General features: G+C 40.8%; 7 protein-coding genes and 1 non-coding gene across 8 annotated transcripts; 6 read left to right on the top strand and 2 right to left on the bottom strand.

The window, feature by feature from the left end:
- Positions 1-993: 993 nt before the first annotated feature.
- On the top strand, positions 994-2,397 carry SS1G_05250 (hypothetical protein; the record flags this gene model as incomplete). Its single annotated transcript, XM_001593772.1, has 2 exons — positions 994-2,190; positions 2,245-2,397. 2 exons carry the CDS (start codon positions 994-996, stop codon positions 2,395-2,397), a joined length of 1,350 nt encoding a protein of 449 aa, XP_001593822.1.
- A 2,091-nt stretch (positions 2,398-4,488) lies between these two features.
- SS1G_05251 (hypothetical protein) lies at positions 4,489-6,030 on the top strand (the record flags this gene model as incomplete). The annotated part of the gene is made up of 1 exon (XM_001593773.1): positions 4,489-6,030. One exon carries the CDS (start codon positions 4,489-4,491, stop codon positions 6,028-6,030), a length of 1,542 nt encoding a protein of 513 aa, XP_001593823.1.
- Positions 6,031-6,721: 691 nt separating this feature from the next.
- SS1G_05252 (hypothetical protein) lies at positions 6,722-7,036 on the top strand (the record flags this gene model as incomplete). The annotated part of the gene is made up of 1 exon (XM_001593774.1): positions 6,722-7,036. One exon carries the CDS (start codon positions 6,722-6,724, stop codon positions 7,034-7,036), a length of 315 nt encoding a protein of 104 aa, XP_001593824.1.
- A 2,251-nt stretch (positions 7,037-9,287) lies between these two features.
- SS1G_05253 (hypothetical protein) lies at positions 9,288-13,255 on the bottom strand (the record flags this gene model as incomplete). Its single annotated transcript, XM_001593775.1, has 5 exons — positions 9,288-9,541; positions 9,591-9,890; positions 9,941-11,760; positions 11,816-12,559; positions 12,609-13,255. The coding sequence occupies 5 exons, from the start codon at positions 13,253-13,255 to the stop codon at positions 9,288-9,290; spliced, it is 3,765 nt and encodes a 1,254-aa protein (XP_001593825.1).
- Positions 13,256-14,980: 1,725 nt separating this feature from the next.
- SS1G_05254 (hypothetical protein) lies at positions 14,981-18,590 on the top strand (the record flags this gene model as incomplete). The annotated part of the gene is made up of 5 exons (XM_001593776.1): positions 14,981-16,279; positions 16,333-17,226; positions 17,283-17,355; positions 17,407-18,157; positions 18,215-18,590. The coding sequence occupies 5 exons, from the start codon at positions 14,981-14,983 to the stop codon at positions 18,588-18,590; spliced, it is 3,393 nt and encodes a 1,130-aa protein (XP_001593826.1).
- A 769-nt stretch (positions 18,591-19,359) lies between these two features.
- Positions 19,360-20,320, bottom strand: SS1G_05255 (predicted protein; the record flags this gene model as incomplete). Its single annotated transcript, XM_001593777.1, has 4 exons — positions 19,360-19,657; positions 19,703-20,085; positions 20,143-20,208; positions 20,267-20,320. 4 exons carry the CDS (start codon positions 20,318-20,320, stop codon positions 19,360-19,362), a joined length of 801 nt encoding a protein of 266 aa, XP_001593827.1.
- Positions 20,321-21,692: 1,372 nt separating this feature from the next.
- Positions 21,693-22,660, top strand: SS1G_05256 (predicted protein; the record flags this gene model as incomplete). The annotated part of the gene is made up of 2 exons (XM_001593778.1): positions 21,693-22,410; positions 22,581-22,660. 2 exons carry the CDS (start codon positions 21,693-21,695, stop codon positions 22,658-22,660), a joined length of 798 nt encoding a protein of 265 aa, XP_001593828.1.
- A 686-nt stretch (positions 22,661-23,346) lies between these two features.
- On the top strand, positions 23,347-23,433 carry SS1G_14582. The gene has a single exon. It is a non-coding gene; the product is annotated as a tRNA-Tyr (tRNA).
- Positions 23,434-23,865: the final 432 nt, after the last annotated feature.

The raw sequence follows: 23,865 nt of genomic DNA on the forward strand, positions 1-23,865 counted from the left end.
TACATTTGCATCATCGAAATCCATCCGTCTATCTGCGAGAATACCTGGATGGGATTTATTCATTTGATTAAATCTATCACCTCGAAAACTATTTCTCAAGGTTATTTATTACCAGTACCATATCCAAGTACTTTACCCGTATTCTATTTACTACACTTCCTCCATTTATTCCATCTATTCCATCTGCTCCATCTGCCCCATCTGCCACGAGGTCGCCCAAAAGCCTAGAAGCCCAGAAAAGCCAAAACCCAAATCATATTAAAGCCCTGCTCTCACCTCTCCAGCTCCGACCAAAAAATCGAAAAAAAAAAAAAAAAAGACCCAGCCAGACGCATCTGCACCCAGCATCTACCATCCACCCATCGACAACCCACTTAACCCTACACAACCCTACACAACTACACTACCTCCACAAGCACAGACCATCCTTCCCAGACCCAATAACTTACATAAATCAAGCAGACGCCTCCCCGGCCGCCATCCAGGTGATCGACACTCCACATTCTCCATTCCAGTAACTATCCTCTATCAATCCCATCCGTACGAACCTGCAAGATCCATTGAACTCTTGATCCATCAAAATATCCCATCGTCTTTTGGCTCCATCTACTCAATATCCAAGGCTGTCCTAAGGATATTAACGAGAAAGATTGGACCTTTTTCTATCTCAAAATAATTATTTATTCATTGTTTACTTGATCATTTATTTACCTTACGATTTAATCTGATCTCTATCACAATCACAATCACAAGCAAAGAAAAGTTCGACAGAAGGAAATATCCCCACTCCCCATTTTGACTTCTATCGTTCCCTCGTTCCCTCACCTCGGTTGTGCATCTACCCGCCGCATTTCCCATCTCAATCCGAAGCATACATTTTCCACGCGACAACCACGAAATCTTTGAATTTTCTAAAGCAGAAAAAAAAAAGAAAAGATTCTCATCATTTGATTCCTCCATTGGGTACTCTCTCAATAATCTTTCTAGATTATTATGGAGACCGCCAGCTTCACAGCTCGCCGGCCAGCTGCATCCAACCTCCCCAGCTTCCAGCTTCCCCCTCCAGAACCCCTTGGAATGCACCACCACAAATATCAACAAACCAACAACTATATTCACGGAACAACACACAGCTCTTCCCAACCAGTTCCCGCTGTCGCTAACAATATATTAACACCTCCGGCTGGAGTTTCGCATGACGGTTTAAGTCCTCTCGCATCTAGTGTCAACAGTGGTAGTTCTGGTAGTTCAGCCGCCGGTGTCCCTCCTTATCAATCTTCGGCTTTTTGGTCAAATCCTCAGTCTGGAAACAATTTCACGTTTAGTTCTGCGCCACCAATGACTTCGCCTTATGCTCAACAACAACAACAACAACAAGGTTACATGAATAGACCACTATATTCACCCTCCATGAGTAACTATCCCGGGTCACGGAATCCCAATTCTCCCACCTCATCAGAAGGTCTCCCACCGCCTTCATATGAAAGTCTGCCTCCCTTTACTACCAATATCCCAATGTCCGGCTCAGGTGGACAACAACAAAATCTTCCCACACTCGCACCGCAGAATTCTCAGCAGCAGCAGCAACAGATGAATAATCAAAACCTCATGAATCTTCATCAATCTTCCTCTCAAGCATCTCAACAAGGTAGCGCACAAGCTCCCGATAATTATGGCGGACGACCACCTCCAACTCCAAGTTACTACCCCCAATCTTCTACCCCTCAACAATCGTCTTTCCCCGCCTATGCCCAACAATCACCTACGCAACAATCACCAAATACCTCATCCGCTCCATCAAATCGCATCTCCCCCATCCAAACTCACCACTCACATTCTTCCATGGGTGCCCCCCACCAAGGCTATCCTTCCCGTCCTACCTTCCCGCATTACAATCTTCCCACCTTAGCCGCACCCATCATGTCCAATGTCCACCAACCTGGTAGCCAAATGGCTCTTCTCGGTGGAATGGGCAACATGGCTTATCCTCAACAAATGTCCGGACCAATGTATGGCGGACATCATCCACAACAAATGCCCCAAAATGATAAGCAATTCAAGTGCGATCAGTGTGCACAATCTTTCAGCCGCAATCATGATTTAAAACGCCATAAACGTATCCATTTAGCCGTGAAGCCATTCCCTTGTGGTCATTGCGAAAAAAGTTTCTCAAGAAAAGATGCATTAAAGGTTCGTATCCCACGTTATTGAATGTCTTGTGTCTTTAACTAACCTAAAATTCAGAGACATATACTCGTCAAAGGCTGTGGATCAAAACCTACAAACAGCACCACGAATCCTAATGGAGATTCTCAATCTCCCGTTGATAAATCAGAAATCTTAAGTGATTCTACCAATGATGATAGTCCCGAGATGGTAAAGAAAGAATTGTCATAACGACAGTCCCCCCTACATCTGTTTACGAATTTCTTTTCTTTTCATTTCTTTTCATTCATTGAAGATCAAAGTTCAAAGGGATAGCAAGCACAAAATACAAATACAAAACGATGTATGAACTTTGATAGGCAGTGGGATTTTCATTCGGGGCCTTGACTAAAGGATATGGGCGTACGGAATATGTCTATCTGGATATGTTGAAATGGGATTGGGTGGGATAATGACTTATACTGTATGGATGGGTGGACATCTTCTTGTGGATAAGACAGCACAGAACTCAAGAAAGATGAGATGGGGTTGGTGGCGTTGGTATGTGGTCAATACGACAGATATTTCTGTCAATTTTTTTTTTTTCAAGGAAAAAAATAAATCAAAACTTTCAACTTTCAATATGGGAAGGATGTGGAATATATTATCGTACCGGAGCGGGATTATTTTGGAGTTGGGGAGTTGGATCTGTATATCGATATGTGTCTTTTAAGACATTTCGATTTTGGCCGGGCTGGAAATGAATGATTGGTCTATCTATTTGTCTCAGATAGACGGATGGATGGGATAGGGATATCGGGATGTGAATGAAACTGGAACTGGAACTGGAACTGGGAATTGAATGGAGCTTTGGCGTGGGAATATCTGAATTCGATGATTACTGAATACCTACTGTGTTTTGAAATGTACTCGCTTTTATTGTTTATTTTTTTTGTACTTGAGTATGGATGGATGGATTGATGAGTGGATGGATGAGATGGATGGATGCAGTGAAATAACTACCTACCTACTAGTAACCTTTTTTACTTTATCTCTACTGCTTTTTCACTTGAACTTTTCCTTCTTGCAATATTTTGATCTTAGGATTAGGGGCGAGGTGATTGATTGATTGCTTGATTGATCCCTGGAGTTTGTATCATATCATATCGTATCGATATATCTTGCTTGCTTGCTAGGGTGTTTGGATGTGCAATAAATATCTATCTATCTATCTGGAAGACTTACCTAGATAACTTTGATTTAATTCCATATCACATCATGTCATTTGAATTGTATTATATTGATGTAATTCCATGTTACATCATGTAATCTCATCTTATTTCATCTTATCAATTTGATTATTTTTCCTGCCTATAAAAATATAATATATAGTATAATATAATATAATAAATCTATCTGTTTGTCAATAGAGTAAAGTAAAGTTAATGTTAAAAAAAATATAAAGTATATAATGATTTATTTTTTTTTTGAGATGAGGGGGCGGGAGCTAGTTTGATTAGTTTTCGTAGATTATAAATAGATTATAAGTCTAGTACCCCACTTCTCGGCCACCTTTAATATCGGTTATCTTTTTATATCAAAAACAGTGAAAATCAACCTTTATAACTTTCTGTGACGGAAACCCCTGCTTTCCTTCCACCCTTATTATATAGGAAACTTCAGGTACATTAACCATGTCCACACATGATACGATTACTCGGGATTAGTATACGATTTAGGTGGCCTGAGGATCAGATCCGGACAAGTACTAGGTATCAATGATTATCGGTAAAGTAAGATCATTGGAGGGCTAAATATGACTTCTTTTTGCCTAGCCATTGCGGCTAGGCCATTCATTTGTGTGTATATAGAGTAGCTATCCCCATCTACAGGTGCTCTTCACCTGTAGATTCTAAGTTAAATACAATTGCTGGTCTATAAACACCCTTTCGGTCACACTTTCTTATTTGTGAAAATAATAACTTGAAAATTTAAATATAAAATTATTACTTATATAATAGTAAATTTTCAAAATTATTTATAATTGGGCTTTTATTAATATTTATATTTTATCTTATAACGTAACTTATGGTGAACCGGGTCATATGGGGAACCGGGTCACATTTAGCCCATCACTGACTTCAAACCCCAACAAATTTTGCTATGCATACCGAATCACCTCTTACGCCTTCTCAAATTGAAGAGAAGATACAGAATGCTATTATTGCACTTCAATTGAAGGACTTTAAATCAATTAGAAAGGCTGCAGAGTATTTTGAAGTTCCTAAGTCAACTCTCATAGCTAGGGTCGCTGGAAGGAAATCACGTACTCAATCCCACGAAATGGCTCAAATTCTTTCAAACGCAGAAGAAAATACTCTTGTACGATGGATTTCACGACTTACCATCACTGGATTCCCTGCTACACCTATGTTGGTGAAGGAAATGGCCGACGAAATTCGTCTTCGACGCGTTCAGGTCGCATCATCTCGAATTCCTACCTCGACAGAAATTCCACCTATAGGCCACGAATGGATCTATAGATTCCAAAAACGACATCCAGAACTTAAAACATGCTATTCACGTCAATTAGAGTCTAATCGGGCTAAAGTGGCAACTCCGGAGAATATTCAGGCTTGGTTTGATGCGTTTCGTACGCGTCTCATTGAACGAAAGTATGAATTAGATGATATGTATAATATGGACGAAACCGGATTTGGAGTTGGAAGTACTCAAAGTACGCGTATTATAGTCGATTCTACTCAGAAATCGAATTGGAAAGTTACAGCTGGCAAGCAAGAATGGATAACTGCATTTGAATGTGTCAATGCAGCTGGAAAGGCTCTATCACCTATGATCATTTTCAAGGCTCAGAATACGAATTCTGCATGGATTCCAAAGGACACGCCTCAAAGCTGGCAGTTTTCTACGAGTACGAATGGATGGACCTCAAATAGTCATGGATTAGAATGGCTAAAAAGGGTTTTCGAACCAGAATCCAAGAAAGTGTCAGGTGACCGACCTCGACTTTTGATCATGGATGGTCATTCAAGTCATATTACAGGCAGCTTTATTGCTTTCTGTATAGAGAAGGAAATCGATTTACTTATATTACCTCCTCATTGCTTCCACTTGCTTCAACCACTTGATATTGCGGTGTATGGGCCAATGAAACGATATCATGCTTTAGAGGTCGATCGATATTCTCGAGCTGGTGTAAAGCGAATTCAAAGAGCTGAATGGGTAGAACTCTTTCAAAATATTAGAAAAAAAGCACTGAATTCTTCTAATATTAAAGCTGGTTGGAGAGGAGCTGGTTTAGTACCTTTTGCCCCACGAAAAGTACTCGATATATTACCATTTAACTCCTCCCAACAACCTTCTACTCCACAAATGAGAATGTCCAATCAAGATCTAGACTTATCTATACTCAGGAGCTCTCCTCCAGATGGGATAGAGCTAAGGCAAGCAAATCAAACCTTTAATAAAGCTCTAGCAGATAATGATTCTCTTGCATCACCAACTCGTCGATATGCCAAGAGAATGACTAGGCTTGTAGAATCTCAAAATGCTGAGATAGCCCTACTTCGGAAACAGCTCGCTGATGCTCAGGAAGTAATTGAGACTCGAAAGAAGAGAACTAAAGGCAAAAGAGTCAAATTACAAGGTCAATTTGTCTTTAGTAGTGAGGAAGTACTGAAAATGGTACGTGAGGCGGAGGAAAAACCGAAGGAGAAAAAGCCACGAGGGCGACCACGTAAACGTCCAATTGAAGAATTAGAAGAGGAGACTGAAGAAGAAGAGCCAGAGAGTAGTTCAAGTGATTTAGAGTTGGAATTGGATGAATGTGTAGCTCGTAGAACAAGATCACATAGAGAGAATTGAATTTTGTGACCCGGTTCCCCATATGACCCGGTTCACCATAAGTTACGTTATAAAATTTTATATAGGAAAATATTTAATCAATAGTATGTTACGAGGTTTGCCGTCTAGATCACGTGGAAGTGCTCTAGGCTCTCGAGGTGGTTTATAACTAGGCGTCAAGCAGGGACTTAAAGTAATGACAATGATGATATGCAATTCGTAACTAATAGTAGAGTATACTAAATGATTGGTCTTGAGCACGAAGCTCTATACAAAGGAAATCCATCTTGATTATATAGTCCTTCATGCTTCTATGATTACTGGTGATCCTTCATGATCACCAGTGATCACCTATATCGTGATCCTTAGTGATCCTTAATGATCACCAGTGATCACCTATACCGTGATCCTTAATGATCACTACTGATCATTTGTGATCACGTGTCTTGGTAGTTGTGTAGCCCGTCGTAACAAAATTCTATACAAATTGAAAATCGTGATTTCAATAATTAATATCTCAATTAATAAAAATTATAAGAAAAATCCGAAAATTTTAAAATTTATTATTATATAAAAAATTAAAATTAGAATTAAAATTTCAAAGGATTATATTTAACGTGTTTCATCACCCCGTGCACCATATCACCTCGTGCACCACTTTCACCTCAATTCACATCAATCACTTCAATACGCGATTTATCAATAAATAATTATGGTATCGACATTAAATGAACGCGATATCGTTATGGCGATGGAGGCAATGGCTAAAGATAAAAATTTAAGCCTCCGGAAAGTTGTCAAGATTTATAATATTACTCATACGACATTCATGCGTAGAATGAAAGGGATCACTTCTACCTCCGAATATCGTCAAAAACAGCATAAAATTACTAAAATTGAAGAGGAGGTTATTATTCAGCATATAATCGATATGGATGAGCGAGGATTTAGTCCTAAATTCATAAGTGTTGAAAGTATGGCGAATCATATTCTTGAATCAAGGGGTGGAAAGTATATTAGTAAATAATGGGCATATCGATTTGTGAATCGATACAATATTCTAAAAATGTGTTTTAATCGTGTCTACGATTTCCAAAAGGCTCTTTGCGAGGATCCTAAGCTTATTAATAAATAATTTTAATTATTTAAAAATATAAAGGCAAAATATAGAATATAAGAGTGTAATATATGGAATTTTGATGAAATAGGCTTTATAATAGGAGTAATATTCTCTAGTATGGTTATTATTAGTGTAGATAGATGTGGCAAAAGTAAAGGAATATAGTCAGGCAATAGAGAATGGTCGACAGCGATTGTATGTGGTAATGCGACAAAGGAGAATATACCTCCATATTTCTTTGTTCAAGGACAAATGCATTTAGTCAATTGATATAGTAAGACGGATATGCCTTCCGAATAGGTGGTTAAAACTATTATAAATGAATAAACGAATAATGAGATGGGTTTAGAATGGTTAAAGCATTTTGATAAATATACGAAACTCCGAATAAAGAGTGTATATCGAATGCTAGTCTTAGATAGATATGAAAGCTATGAATCAGGCTCTTTTCAGAACTATTGTATAGAACATAAGATTAAAGCTATCGGATTATTATTTCATTCGAGTTATCTCATTCAATCTCTTGATATTAATTATTTTAATATACTAAAACGCATATATAATAAGTAAATTAAGAGGTATATATAGATATATATCAATTATATCTCCAAAATCGAATTCTTTATAGTATTCAATATTGTATACAAACAAGCAATTACAATGGAGAATATGAAAACAGGCTTTAAAGGAACAGGATTAGTCCCTTTTAATCCCGATGCTATACTCTCTAGAATGGATATTCGAATCCATACACCTACTCCTCCTTCGCTTCCTCCGAGTCATATACCCGATTGGGTCTCACAAACACCTCACAATACCACCAAAGCTCTTTCACAAGCATTTTTAGTACGATCTATTATTATTCAACATCATTCTAGTTTTCCTACACCTATATTTAAGGCTATAGATCCTTTAATTAAGGGTATAGAATACCTAGCTAATACTGTCACGATTTTAGCTTTTGAGAATCATGATCTTCGATTGACAAATATGGGATTAAGTAAATGTCGATATGCTAAAAAGACTTAATTACGTTTAGAAAAAGCTCTCACTATTCAAGAGGCTAATGATATTATATCACAAAAAGAGATGGATATTTAGATTAAACGCGATAGACAACAAAATAGGCGGAATTCTAATAGAGAGGCATCGATTAATCGATGCTGTAGTAAATGTGAAATAACAGGTCATAATGCAAGAATATGTTCTAATGATAATATAGATCCTAAATTATTAGATAATGCTTAGTTTAAATCAATTGATCAAGTAATTGTTGAATTATATATGATTATAAATAGGAATTGAGGTGAAAGTGGTGCACGAGGTGATATGGTGCACGGGGTGATGAAACACGTTATATTTATAAAAAAAACAGTTATAAGTATTCATTTTTGTTATTTTTAATAGGGAAAAGTGGTCTAAAAGAGGGGTAGCTCAAAAGTAGGGTACTAGATTAGTAGGTGTGAATCAAGTAATTATAAAATTTGTCAAGTATTCTTTCTCCCTTGACTTTGAAAAGTTGTAATGTTGAGTAAGATTGATTGATTCTAGTAATCAGCAACATGTGAAGTCTTTCTCGTTCCTTTTCATCATGCCAAGATCGTTGAATGTAGGTCTTACGGAAACCCAATGTATCATGAGCAATGCCGAACTAGTTACCAAACCACAACCATAGAGCTACTATATCAATATAAAATCAAAGAAGTTCTTATTTCCCAAGTACATACATAAGCGAAAAGAACGCATTTTACCCTAGGTATTTCAAAGTAAAAGAATCAATAACTCTGAACGCTTTCTCTTCTTTTCGTAATTGAGTCTGAACCGCCTTAGAACCTCCATCTATCATTATTTCTATCCCCATTTTCGCTATGGTGAATATTAAGTTACTTTTTACAACTCCATCAAAGCAAAGCAAAGCAACTCAAGGAATCCACCGCGCCATGAAAATGCCAAAGAAACTCACTATACTAAACATGGTATATCTACAAAAAAAAGCAGGTATCATCCAAATACTGCTTGCTGTATGCTAAACCTGGATTTCGGGAATGTCCAAAGTCAAGCGAGCGTAGAGATATATAATCCCCATACGCAAAATGTCCAAATCGGGGAATTAACGATATCGAATATCGAAAATTGGTAGATTCCATGTGCTTGGAGACTAAGATATAACGGTGTCTTTTATCATGGAGTTTACTGTCCTCACCATCATTCTCTTCTTTTCTTCATCCGTGACGAGAACTCCACGAACTTGTAGGACAGAATCTAGAGTTTCTACAACTTTATGAAAGCTGCTTGCGGCACCTCTCTCTTGTGTAATTCGTGCTACAGCGAGATTAGTCTTTTTTCCACGGTCCAAATGCTCGAAAACAGTCAGGATCTCGGCGGCGAATGAGACCTCTTTCAAATTCAAGACTATATCATGTGAGTAAATATTCCATATGATTTAGAAGTATGAACTTACAGTTGTCTGCACCAACTTTGCCAAAGACTATGTTCCTTTGTTTATCGACCTGAACATCTTTAATGCCATATCTTTTCCAATCTTTCAGTACCTTGGCAATCTCTAATCTTGCCGCACGTTTCGAAACGGAAAAACAAATAAATTTCGAAGCGGGTTTCACATGGAATAACTTGGCTAGCCAGTTCTGTTGCGGCTCGATCTGGCGTGCTCTCGTGTTCTGTTGTGTACGGCTCAGACGATGTTGTCGAGAATCTGCAATAGATTCTTGAATACTCATATCCTCGTCGAACATATCGTTTGCTATCAACCTGTTAGTACTATCGATGCCAAACAAGTCAATTTATACTTACTAGCAACAGTCATGCCGGTTTTTGGTAGTTTTTTCTTAAAGAGTCTACCAAGATTGAATCCCTTTTTCTTTGGTGGTTGCATTGGTGGAAACCCCCCTGGCTCTGACCTCCGGCCACCACTCTTGCTTGATGACTGGGATAGCATCGTATCATTTCCTACTGTTGAGGAACTTCTAGATTCGCCCTCATCGCTGGCTTTGGAGTTACGTCTAAACCAACCTGAACGCTTCTTTACTATGGTGCCGGCATTACTGTCTTGAGCAAATGAATCGTCCATATTGGAGTCCTCATCAATACGAGATAATTCTGGACCAACATCCACCTTCGAGCCGGCAGAATATTGTTGTCGCAATCCCAGACCAGATGATTGGTTCTTGAGAGAGTTATCGAGAGGCTCTGGTCCTGATTGTCCCATTTTGGTCTTCGTTTGACCACCTTGCGAGCTTTTCTTTCGGATTGTGAGTGGCGCTGGAGCTTTGACAGGACTAAAAGATGCAGCAGAGGCATTGACTACCCGGATTGTTTCTCTCTCATTGAAATAGTTTGAACTCTTCTTCAATGTACGAGGCTCGGGAGCTGATGCAATGCGATCAGATTCCACCTTTCGGGGAGATAGCTCTTCAGCATATGCCTCATTAATCGCAGGTAATGGTCGTGTAGAATTTCTCTGTTTCGTATCTGCGGGTGCAGACACTATTCGACGATCTTGGCGTGTTTGCAAAGGGGATTGAGATGGAGGTAACATTAGCCGATCGATATGTGATACCATGCGATCTATGTATCCAGGTGAATCTTCTCCGGAAGTCAGTCGAAGTGTAGCTTGCCTGCGCGCTTCCAACAGTTCTTTCTTGACAGAATCTGATCGAGCAGGTGGTGGGGGTAGCGGTCGTAAGTCTAGAGAATCGCGTTTAGCCTTCCGACCTGTCTCTGACACAGTAATTATAGGCGATGGGGTACGAGTAGCCACGCTTGGGGTCACAGAAAATCGTGACTTGTTCTGGGAGCCAGTTGATGAGACGACAGTAGATCTGTTGAATGCTTCATCGCAGTCTTTGGCCAAGCTGCTGCTCAGTTGACGAACATCTTCTTTCCATAATATACTGCCCCGTCCTGATTTTTGCATAGTAGTAGTAATCTTTGTACTAGTTGATTGTGGCTTTCTCGACCGGATGTAACGTGTTGAGGTAGAATGCTCAAAATCAGAACGCGAAGGGGCTCCATCATCAGCTCCTACCACTCTTCCTGCCGTGGAAGCCAACGGACTATCCCCAGATATGATGTTTTGACTACTCAATGATCGTCTCCTGATGTGTGAGAAACCCACACCACGTTTGTGTCCTACCGTAGCTCGGAAAGGAGCACTTCCTCGACTTCGTGTAGAGCTAGCAAGTGAACTGCGGGATGCATATACCCGAGACACAGGCTTTTGTAGTCTACCCCGATCGCTGACGGACCTAGAAGTTGTCATTCGAGAAGTTGGTCTGTAACGGCTATGTTCTTCATTCTGAGGAGCATGAACGGTTACCTTGATCTGATCATCAGATCTGCATGAATCAAGGTGCTGTGGTCGAGAAGCATTGAAAGGATCGTAAGTGTTCTCGGATCTATTACTAACTACAGTAAACCTTGAAGGCTGTTGGCGGCAATGACCCTTTCCCGTCTGTGGTGGAAAGTGGCAGGTAGAATATGTTTTTGTCAACGTAGGTGGTCTGATGTGATGATAGTCACTGTTGGAATAATTCAGCTCGGGTTCATAGTTTTCAAGCTGGGCATCTCTATATCTTAACAATAAGGTGTAGAAGAGCTTTTGCTCGTTCGGTCTATGTCGTTATTAGCATATACATCATAGAAACCAAAGTAGCAGAGGTAACCCACTTCTGACTCAAAAGTGCTTCAATAAGCTGATCTTCGGAGTATGCGTGCCACATGGACCATAGTTGCCTCAACAAATCCTTATCAACATCGCTTCGGCGTAGCACTGGCTGTCCGCAATCATTAAGGTTAAGAGACGGGAGACTTTCACCGCCGCCAAGGTTGTCCAAGTAATCGTACTTTCTAACCACAGGGTGCTTCCAGATTTGTTTGAGCTCAATTCTCTCTTTTGGATTTACTTGCAATATTCTCCAAATTAGATTTGCGGCCTCTTTGGTAAACTCTGGGGCCATTTCATAAGTTCCTTTTCGAATTTTGCTGAGTAATGGATTAAGACGATCTCTATCATTGCCAACACCCTCGACGTCGAATGGAAGTCGTCCACATAAGCTAGCATAGAGAATTACGCCCAGGCTCCATATATCAACCTTGTCCCCACGGTATTTTTGTCCGCCAACTAATTCCGGTGCAGCATAATGTGGGCTTCCGCAAGAAGTTCTTAATTTGTGATCTGGTCCTTGATGTAGCGCAGCCATCCCAAAGTCCGCGATTTTAATGTCTCCTGTCGACGTAACCAAGATGTTTTCGGGTTTCAAGTCTCGATGGCAGATATTGTATGAGTGACAATATCCCAGAGCACTCAAAAGTTGTCGGAAATACTTCATTGCGACCTCTTCGGACAGTCTTCCATTGTTTGCGATTTGAGCGAAAAGCTCACCATTGTCAACATATTCAAGAACTAGATATCTGCTCATTGTTAGAGGCTAAATTTAGTCGAACTGAAAATGGAGCTTACATTTCGGTACGATTCTCCCAAATGTCATAAATTTTCATGATATTCGGGTGCTGGATAAGTTTCATGATTGCTACCTCGCGCTCAATGCCTACAGGCATCCTCCGCACACCATCGCCTTCATCACGTAGCTGTTCCGAATGTTCCAGGTTTGCAAGACTTCCCGCCTGAGACAACTGGGCATTCTTCTTTTGGACGATCTTGATAGCTGCCATTTGATGTGTATTTTTATTCTTTGCAAGACGTACCCGTGCCGTTGCACCCTCCCCCAAGGTTTTACCCAGCTTCCACGGACCAATAAATTTCTTGATATTCTTACCATCAGAAGCAGCAGAGGATGCGGTCGAAATTTGAGAACTTCGTTTGGAATCCGTCGCAGCCTCTTTCGATATAGCAGAGAGCCTAGGATTGACGACGTTGGACACAGGAGAGCCCATTCGAGGATCGTCGCGGTATGAATATTGTTCGCTTGGAGGAGGAGAAGCCTGGCTGTAAACTTGTAGTAAACCGTCTTGTCGTAAACTATCATGATTTGTTGGTATAGATTTTGATTGTAACTTTTGGCTACCCGATTGATTGTTGTTGACCCGCCGAGTTGCTTCTCCAAGAGGAGGTCGTCGAGTCGGTGGGCGCGCGTGTTGTGCACTCATTTTTATGATAAACTGCTGTATTTAAGCGAAGTCTTTTAACATAAACTAGATCCCAACTCTTATGTGGATCAATCAGTCCTTTTGATGTACCAAAAGGTATAAAGTTGTGTAGTTCAAGTACGATACTTGACTGTGCTGAGCTTAGAAGGACATAGTAATGTGAAGAGCCCTGTGTCGCAGGTAGCGAGTGTGCCAAAAATGAAGCGTTCGAAAGCCCTTGAAATTCTCAGTTATCCATTGATAATGGTCAAATCAAGATGCCATATCTTGACTGTGAGGAAAACCCACCAAGGTGAAAAATTTGAGCTACTAGAAAAGGTATGTTTGTTTTGGCAGCTTATGGTGGAAAAGTCAAATTGATACGTATCGGTGGGCAAAGAAAGAGCGAATTGAAAAGGAACCTCGAATTAATATTTTGTTGAAGAGAGGGTAAAAAAAGAAGCTCATTAAAGAATTTTCCAGGAGAAAAATGGCGCTCAAGAGATATTGGAATTGTAAGATTGCAGTTACTGTGGTGAAGCCTTGCTTGTGTTGATGTTTTGTTGATATACAAGATTCCCCACAAATGAAAGCATGCAGGACCAATTTAGAAAGGAATGTAGAATCACAACTGGATCTTTAAAAAAATCTCTATTGGCTCGGTTATGTCCGGATTATGGTAGAGTACCTAGTACTTCCGAGATTCTTTGAGTTGCCATGCCATTTATTTTCATCATTCTCCGAAATATCTATGATCTGAGATAGAGCAAAGGATGCATCCAGCAATCTGGGCCGTCACGGCTCATTATATATAGTTCATAGCCAGCTCGTGAACTCGACGTAAAGTGTGGCCTCAGATTAAAGGAGACCCGCGGTCTTTGAGGCAACTTTACGCGGTATAAAAATATATATATCTTGTGTGCTTTATGATCGATGTTGCTTGTATATATAGTGAGCAAGCATCCAAGTTCAGATTCTCCACACTATGAAATGTGAAAAGACTTTACTGATCACTTGAAACTTGGCACAAGCATGTCTTGCAGTCTTGCAATCCCTCCCTTTCTTTATAGGTACCCTGGTATATAGATATTCCTAGGGAAATTAAATAGAGAGTTCTTCCAGCATGCCTCCTATGTTTCTCCCAGTTACTTCACTGAGGCCGGAAGATCAAAACTATTAAAACCATTTATTCCAGGCAATTGGCCATGGATAGCCAGCTTCTTTATAATTTGCTACCTAGATCAATAAATAGAGAAAGAAACCATGCTCATCCAGCTTACCTCCTCTTCCTCCTACGTACCGCACAATTACTTACGCCAAGGCTTGAGGATTATAATATTTGAGTACTAAATCTTCCGCACAGTTGGACAGATAGCTTTGTGGCATGTGATTCTCATCCAAGATGTCCATACATCAAATTCAGTATGGCTTAAAAAGAAAAGCCGCGACAAAATGAAATGAGAAATGTAAGTGAATTTGAGGTGAAGTTGAAAAAATGCGAAATCAGCTGACTTGATCAGTAATCAATGGTGGGGGTGCTTCAATCATAATAGGGTCATGGTTAAACGCGGTTCCCTAAGTTTAACGCGTCTTGCGCAATCCAATTTTCTTTGATTGCAACATCGACTCTTCGAAAAATGGTATTAAAATCAAGAATGACGGAGCCTTTGTCTGATTAGTTCATTCAACTTCAAAATCAAAACAGTTGTTTCACCCTTTAGTTAGTATCTACGTGACAGCAAAACAATGTCATCTCGAAGGCGTCGGTCAAGGGCCGAAGTCGATGATGACGACAGTTCGGAAAATCCTACACCAGCGCAGTCTGCGAAAAGATCTCGCACATTACATTACGAATCTGAGGAAGGAACTTCTAGGCCCGATACTTCGCCATCCTCTAGAGACGAAGATGACAGACGAAAGGTCGGAGGCATTTCCGACTCTCCCGCAATCAGATCGGGACGCGGCAAATTCGCTCCGGGAGCTATAGTTCGGGTCAAGCTCAATAATTTTGTTACTTACGAGAGTGCTGAATTTTTCCCGGGTCCAAATTTGAACATGGTGATTGGTCCAAATGGTACGGGCAAGAGTTCCTTGGTTTGTGCCCTCTGCTTGGGCTTGGGCTCTTCTCCAAAACACCTCGGTCGGGCAGATAAAGTCGGGGAATTCGTCAAACATGGTTCAAAGGATGCATTCATCGAAATCGAGCTCCAAAAAAGAAGCAACGAGCGTGAGAATCATATCATCAAAACTCGAATTCTTAAAGATGGGAATAATTGCGAATTTTGGATAAACAACAAAAGAGCAAGCCATAAAAATGTTCTAGCTTTAGTCAAAGGATTCAGCATTCAGATCGATAATCTTTGTCAGTTCTTACCACAGGACAAAGTTTCCGAGTTTGCAGCATTGACACCTGTCGAACTCCTCCATCATACACAAAGAGCAGTTGCTGCACAAGAGATGTTGGACTGGCATGATGAGCTCAGGAATTTGAGAAAAGAGGAGAAATCGAGGCAAATGCAGCTCGACCTAGATAAGGAACAATTGACCAATCTGGAAAAACGACAGGCAGGGCTGCGTCCGGAAATGGAACGTCTCGAAGAGCGTATTCAGATCGAGAAGAACTTAGAGAAGCTGAAGAATAGTATTCCCTTTGTAGAATATAGACAGGCACGGCTTCGACATACGGAATGTAGGAATGAGAAGATAGCAGCAACAAAACGGTTTAAAACTTTGGAGAGCCAGGTCGAACCGACTTTGCGGCTAGTTAACAAGAAGGATTCGCTGGAGAAGAAGTTAGCCAAGGCCGTTTCCAATCGCAAGAAGAACCTTCAACTTGCGGAAGCAGCTGCAGATGAGCTTTTGAAGAAAGTCGAGGAATGGGATGACAAAATAGGTGATTGCGATCGGAGAGTAAAAGTTGTTCAGGAGGCAGAGGATAAACGCAGGAAAGATTTAGCGAAGGTTAGAAGGGCCATAATTGACCTCGAAGCCCGACTTCGAGAACCTGAAATAGAGTTCAATGCTGTTGAGTACAATCAGCGCATTGTGAGTATCCGACCCATTGATTCCTATAAACCAATTACTGATTTTCCCCTTAGAGAGCAATTGAGCAGGATATCAAAGCCATCCAAGACAGGATTCAAGAGCTTCGAGAAAGCCGAGAAGTACTCAAATCCAAAGGTCGAGACCTACGAGCCGAACAAGACAAGGCGAAGCAGGACCTCGCCGACTTCGACAGTCAAGCTGGAAGACAAATTAACAAGATTGCCCAGCATTCCAGAGATACTGCGATGGCTTGGAAGTGGGTTCAGGACAACCCGAATCAGTTTGAGAAGGAGGTATACGGGCCCCCTTTGATTACATGTTCTGTGAAGGACCCAAGATATACCGATGCTGTTGAATCATTGTTCCGTCAGAGCAATATGCTCACCATCACCGCACAAACTCAAGCTGATTACAAGCTATTAAATGATCAATTCCATTCTGCAGAAATGAGGTTGGCTGAAGTCAGAACCCAGATGAGCACCCAGACCCTAGCCGAGACTATTGGGCGACCGTCAGCTACTATTGCCGAATTGAACAGTATAGGTCTTGATGGTTGGGCTATTGATTTCATTGATGCCCCGGAGCCAGTCCTTGCAATGTTGTGCAATGATATTAAAGCTCATAGGACGGCCGTCACCCTCCAAGATGTCACCGAGGAACAGCATGAAAGGATTATCCGCGCCGGGATCACCTCTTTCGTGACGAAAACCACCTCTTACAAGATCACGACGCGAAGAGAATATAACGCATCATCAACCCAAACTTCGGGAATTAATCGAGCTAGATTTTTTATTGATGGTGTTGTAGACACTTCGGGGCGGCGTATGATCGAAGAAAACCTCCAAGAACTCGGCCGAAAATTCGAGGCCCTGAAGGAGGAAAACAAGGACATAAATGATAAGATCGAGCAATATTCGAGTACTATGACCCCGAAAAAAGATGAAAAGGTATGCGAGCAACGATTCTGATCTCAGGGACGTTACTAACGAGACTCCGAAAACAGGACGCGATTATAGCCGATAAACAACAAAAGCAAAAGGCTTATGGTGAACAAAGAGCTCTCCCTGGACTGCTTGGTGAGTGGTAGAATTACGAATGTACTTGAGCATGTATTGACATAGTGGCAGCTCGAGAGAAGGAGTCTTTGGAGAGATTGGAATCATCTAGCTCTGAATCTAGGGCGGAGATTCAATCAATCCTAAAAGAGCAGGATGTTGCTGGCCTCAAGAAAGGGGGAGATGTGATGAAACATATCGAGCAAATCAATCAGATCATGGTTTGCTCCGAAGAACTTGACGAAGCCGAAGCTCGACGTATTGAAGCGGATTCGGATGCCCACGCTTTACGGGAGCGCAATCGTGATATAGTCGCAAACCTTGACGCGGAACGTACACGGTTACAGGAAATCGAAGCACAATCAAAGCTGGCAACTGAAACGGCACGAGTTGCGCTCGATGCTTGCAGAAATCTCAGAAGGGAGGCCGAGGAGAGAAATGACACTGAGTCTTTAGAATACTTCAGCAATATCTCCGAGGATAGAACCGTGGAAAGTCTACAGCAGGAAATAAACAGCGAGGAGCATAAACTCAATTACATTCAAGCTAACAATCCGAATGCCATTCGAGAGTATGAGAAACGCCAGGTTGACATTAGCCGATTAAACACCAGGATCACTAGTACCGAGAGTGAACTAGGGGACGTTACGCAGAAGGTTACTCAGATCATGAGGACATGGGAGCCAAAACTTGATGCACTTATTGAGCAAATTAGTCAGGCATTCTCGCATAATTTTGAGCAAATTGGTTGTGCTGGTGAAGTTGGTGTGTATAAAGAAGACGATTTTGAAAAATGGGCGATTGAGATTAAGGTCAAGTTCAGGTATAGTTCCAATACCTTAATGCTCACAGCAAGTCCATTCAAATAACATCAAACCAGAGAAAATGAGACCCTTCAGCTTCTTGACAAGCATCGCCAATCCGGAGGTGAACGTTCCGTCTCCACTATTTTCTACCTCATGTCTTTACAATCGCTTGCTCGCTCCCCTTTCCGCGTTGTTGATGAGATTAATCAAGGAATGGATCCTCGTAATGAACGAATGGTCCATGGACGTATGGTCGAGATCGCATGTCAGGAGCATGATAGCCAATATTTCCTCATCACACCAAAATTACTTCATGACTTGAAATACCATCCAAGAATGAAGGTTCTGGTTATTGTGAGTGGTGAACATATGCCAGATGATAATACGAATTTCAGTGTAAAAGGTACGCTAGAGACCAGGAGACGTATGAGGGGCATTGCTGCTGCGTAGGTATCACATATAGGATTGGACTTATGGATAGGAGTCGTTGGCAGGGGTGGTGTTACGGTGTGCTGGTATATCGAGAGGATCTTTACTACATCCTATTGTGCTTCATGATGTCATGATACCCGGGTGACAAGGAAGGTATTATGTCTAGGGAAAGATCATTCTCGCACGGATTTTGGTTGATGACAAAAGCATCCAAGTTTACATTTACCGCAATGTAAATTCTCATTTCACAAGAACCTATATGGCTCAATTATGTAATCTAGTCTAGCCCTCGTAATTTATTCAAAGCACCAATTTAAGATATTTCATTGACTATAAATCTCCAGTTACGTATATCATCTTCCAACGCAAGATGATGCTCAGGGTCTATCCGTCGAACTATTCTCAACACACCTCTTCTCTCTGTTCGAAGTTCACGTCAGCATTTACAATTTCCACATACTTTTGATAGGTCATCTATTTTCAGCATTTAAAGATATTGCGAATGTGCATGGGTTCTTGAAATCGTCTCAAATGCCGGATTTGCCCAGGGCACCGACACTAAAGCAAGCATGCCATACTCCGTATCCAGCTATTCATAGTCTTGCACGAGTTCATGGGATAATATACTAACTGAAGCTCTTTTGGGGTACTTTGAATATCGATGGAATGATTTAAAACTAATTCGAAACGAGGCTGTATATCCTGCAAAGGATCATTATGAAGTCTAACTAAGTATAATCTCTAGAAGATTGAGGAATGATTCCCATAACCCATGGATTTCCAATAATCATTCCACTTCTTTAGCTACATCGCTATTCTCCGCAACAGAGTCTACACTCTCCCTCTTTTCAGACTCGATTCGGCGTTTCAAGGATGGGAGCACCATCTCCCTGCCGATAATCCCATCATAATGTCTACGAAGCTTATCTAAATCTTCAAGCGACTCATGATCTCTCAGAATCAAACGAAGAATATCATTCAGACCATTCTTGTTGTACTTTTTTTCCCATTCAAACCTGCTTGCAGAAGTAGAGCCATACGGTAGACAATTTGTTATACCCTGATCGAAAACCCGGTCGATCCATCTTCGAAGTTTTAGCAGGTCTCTTGTTGACATGTTCATTACGTACTCTGCTAAACGTTCATTCAAACTTTTTAATGACGGAACTGTATCTATCCATGGGATATTTCCACTAGTTTTGTCATTCCGAAATGCCGTTTCGAGTTTGCTGTGGTATTCTTCCCGTAAACTCTCTATAGCAAGCGAACTAAAATCAGAAATTTCGTCCTTGAAGTCGCTATCGGTTCCATCTCCATCATTCGTATTATCATTCGTAGCATTTGCTTTTTCAGGCGCTGCTGTCAGCGTTTCGAGTTTCTTCTCGAGTACTCCACATATGAAATTGAGTCGATCAATTTCTTTCATTAATTTAAACGTTTCGAAAATCGAATTATCGGGGCTTTTTACTGGGGGTTCGAGCTCTGGTGCGCTGGAGCTAAGTTCCGCGTATTCCTACTCTGTGCGTCAGGGAATTATGTTCATCTGGTAGTGGCGGTAGACTTGACATACATCCTCATCGGAGGATGTTTCGCTAGCAATGGGAAAGTCTTCATTAAGGGGCTTGAATTCTTCATTCTATGTTTTGTGTTAGGGTAAGGGTAAGATGTCTTTGATTAAATACAGCTTGGCTTACCTCTGAGCCTTCAAATGGAACGAGATCGAAGTCTTCAGATGGAGGGACCTTCATGATTGCAAAGAGCGTTGGGTCAAAGAGTTCGATTATTCAATATACCAATGATAAGCGAAAGCTATAGCTAAGGAATCAAAATCCTAGCATTCAAATAAAAAGTTGTAGTCCGAAGTTGAAGGATCAAATTATGGAAATACTGGCTGATATGTTATACTGTGGACGTTTGACAGTGGGCATGTGATTCTGCGGATTTTTGGTATAAAACACTGGATATTATGGTACGGGTAAGTCGCTTGTAATCTTAAAATGGATAATTGTGATGCTGTATTTGTGGAAGAAAAGTGCTTACAATTGATGAAAATATATACAGGCTTATGGTTGCCATTTCCTCTGTAATCCCTCTGATAAATAGATCTATCTAGCTTAGCAAACAGGAAAGCACTATCCTGAGCTTTAAAAGGTAGTATATGGTTTAAGGAGATATTAGGAGAGATCTCCATGATTGAATGGAAGGAACATTGGACATCGCTCGTCATATCTTCTTCTCAGATGCATTGGGATTTTAAGTATAAACCTGCATGCGCCTAATTCGGTAGTTCTCTTGTTTATTTCTGTAGACTTGCCATTAGGTACCTAGGTATACTCAAGTGAAGAAGCTGGTGACGACGCGAAACACAGATGAATGTTGAACAATGCAAATCAGCAGAGGTCTTAATACCGCTCTATAATATCCCATAAAAGAAACTCCACAGCCCAGCAAACGCAAGACTAATAAATATCCTCAATCGATATCATCCCGGCCTAATCCACCTCGAAACCGTGCTATGACTTACCAAAATACAACAAACCCACTAGAAATAAATCCGAGAAGCACATTTATTCCAATTCAATCAATATAGAGTATACAAAAATTGCACTGATGAGGTGCATATCTGGTTGAAAGAGTGATTGAATTTTCAGACATACAACAAAAAGTTTGTGAGACGGATTGGGCACATGACTTTGGGTATTTATTTTTTGTTCTTTTTTGTTGTTAGAAGAGATGTACAGAGTAATCTTATTTTGAGATGACAGTGTCGGAAAAAATCGCTATGTAAGAAATTGGGAATGTGACTTATTATTAGCAGGTATAGTACAGTGACGGTTGAAAAATATGAATGAGATCGAACAAAGGAAATGGATCAAGTGGTCGGGCCAGAAATGCAAAGAATAGAGCTAACATTAATTTCATACTCGCACAAACGGAAAGGACATTACATTAGCAGAATTTTTCTGGTTGAAATTTATAATACAAGTGCTAATATTATTAATTCGTTCCTTCCCTCATGAAATTAAGCTTGGCTTAGGTCGTAACATCTATTGACATCAACAAAATCCATCAACATACATCTCAAACACAATGTATCACTCCCAAAGATATTAGCATGCAATGAACACACTCAAGGAAAAAACACAAACTTTCGACATCTTTCCCGACCTCCCCCTCGAAATACGACTTAAAATTTGGCGTTGCACTCCTCATCTATTCCCACGAATTATCGAAATCAGACCCCGCCTAACTCCGACTAAAGCATGGGATCCCCTTACCACCAAACATCATATCAGAGCGACAGAACCTCTCATCCTCCTGCAAATCAATCGTGAAGCTCGGAATGAGTTACTCCCATTCTATACTCGGCTTAGCTCGGACGTGGAACTCAATCTTATTTTCGATGCTGATTCAGCGTCGATCGACCTGCATGAGAAACCACCGTTGGTCAATTTCGCGGTGGATACTTTATACTTCGACACAATTTGGAGTACTGGCGAAGAAGTACAGTACTTCTCTTTTGTACAGCGATTGTTCCAAGACTTTCATAGAGACAAACAATTAGTACGAAGAATAGCCGTGTGGATCACTTCAGAGCTGGTCACAACTCTTCGTGACTTTATTCTGTGGGCCTATTATAATCCTCAAGCGACCAAATCTATCTCTGCCTTCGGGAAGCCACCAGCTCTCTCGGAGTTCAAAGACTTGGAGGAACTGGTCCTAATCAACATGATGAATCACTTGAGGGCTGAAATGAGATTGACTGCGTTAGTAGATGATGAGAGCAAAATTGACCAAAACAAGATCGTACCGGAATTGAGAAAGTTCGAAGGCAAGCGTATGTTGGAGTGGAAAGTACCCAAGATAAGAATGTGTTCAACAGCTGCAGCACCGATTGACAACCACCAAATGGAGTCTCTGAGCTCCTACTTGTCGAGAGTATATGGTGCGGATTTTGTTTCCAGGTTGGCCCCGCTTTGAAATGGAGACTCTGTACAATGAATGCAGTGAATAGCATTGTTACCGCAACAGAGCAGAATCTTATTATTCTTAAATCAACTGAAACACAAACGATTCAACCCATTTGATTTGACCAATTCATTCACCTATGACATAGATGACCCACTGGCTCAGATCCATAACTTTCAGATATTGAAAGCTTGGCACATAATATGCTATTGCGGACGGCGGACGTCGTTTTAGATATAATCGAATGTACTCATCCAAACGTACTCAGTTTGATTATACACTCGTAAGATTGACTTGAGCGCTTGACCACTTGAGCAATTTGGAATGGTATGAAATAAATCACAGACCCAAATAAGATACAAGCTTTTCGAATTCTAAACATGAATAGTTTTTTTGACTGTCTACAATAAATGGCATGTTGAAAAAATGCCAGGAAACTTTGAAGCTAGGAGACCTTGGATTGTTGAATTCCATTTCGAATATGAGCTGGGGGCTAATTGCGATTTATGCATAATTCTTCTAATATTGGGTTCTCTTGTCCTGTTGAATTCCGGTTTGTAGATACATCTATCTTTCATTTTAGATGTGAGACAATGTGCAGGAGAGCTATTTTCTAAATCCGATGGTGTGGGCTTGAAGTCCACCAAAATCCCCACATCTCGGCTTACGTAATTCTTCACCTGACCTTCCACTTCTCCCGCTGGTCGGCAATCTAGCACACACAATATATAATAAACTAAAGCACCAATTTAACAACAACTTGCCTCAATGGTAAAATGACCAGATTGAGTTCACTCGATCATCACTCTCGGTCGTCTAGTTGGTTTATGACGTCAGACTGTAATTGTTCATTGTAATCTGGATGTCGCGTGTTCGACTCACGCCTGAGAGAATTATGTTTTTGCTATTTTTTTTTTTGGCTTTTTTGAGGCTTTTTTGAGGCTTTATCACGTTTTTTTACCATCGCCTTTTGGTTACGCACTTTTTTGGGTGGAGGTGCGGTGCCAAGTGGAGACAAAACGGCTAACCGAGGGATTGTTGGTCTTTCTTCAAGCTTTGGTCGTTGATCACGATTATTTGATTTTCGAATGGCTAAACGCACTAGAAACATCGGACCTTCATTTTAAGACTTGGATATCGTATTCTATTCATCATTAATGAACCATGTCGAAGGTTTCCGTCGGTCAGTTCACTCGGGCTTTTGAAATAGTATCCAATCAAACCCTTAGGTATTGCAGCCGGACCTAACAAGTATGAAAGCGAGGGTACACAGGCACGGTAATTCTTGATTCACAAGCATTGATAAATCCATTCCTACCCGAAG

Source organism: Sclerotinia sclerotiorum, genomic scaffold, assembly GCF_000146945.2.
Source record: "Sclerotinia sclerotiorum 1980 UF-70 scaffold_6 genomic scaffold, whole genome shotgun sequence".
NCBI lineage: Eukaryota > Fungi > Ascomycota > Leotiomycetes > Helotiales > Sclerotiniaceae > Sclerotinia > Sclerotinia sclerotiorum.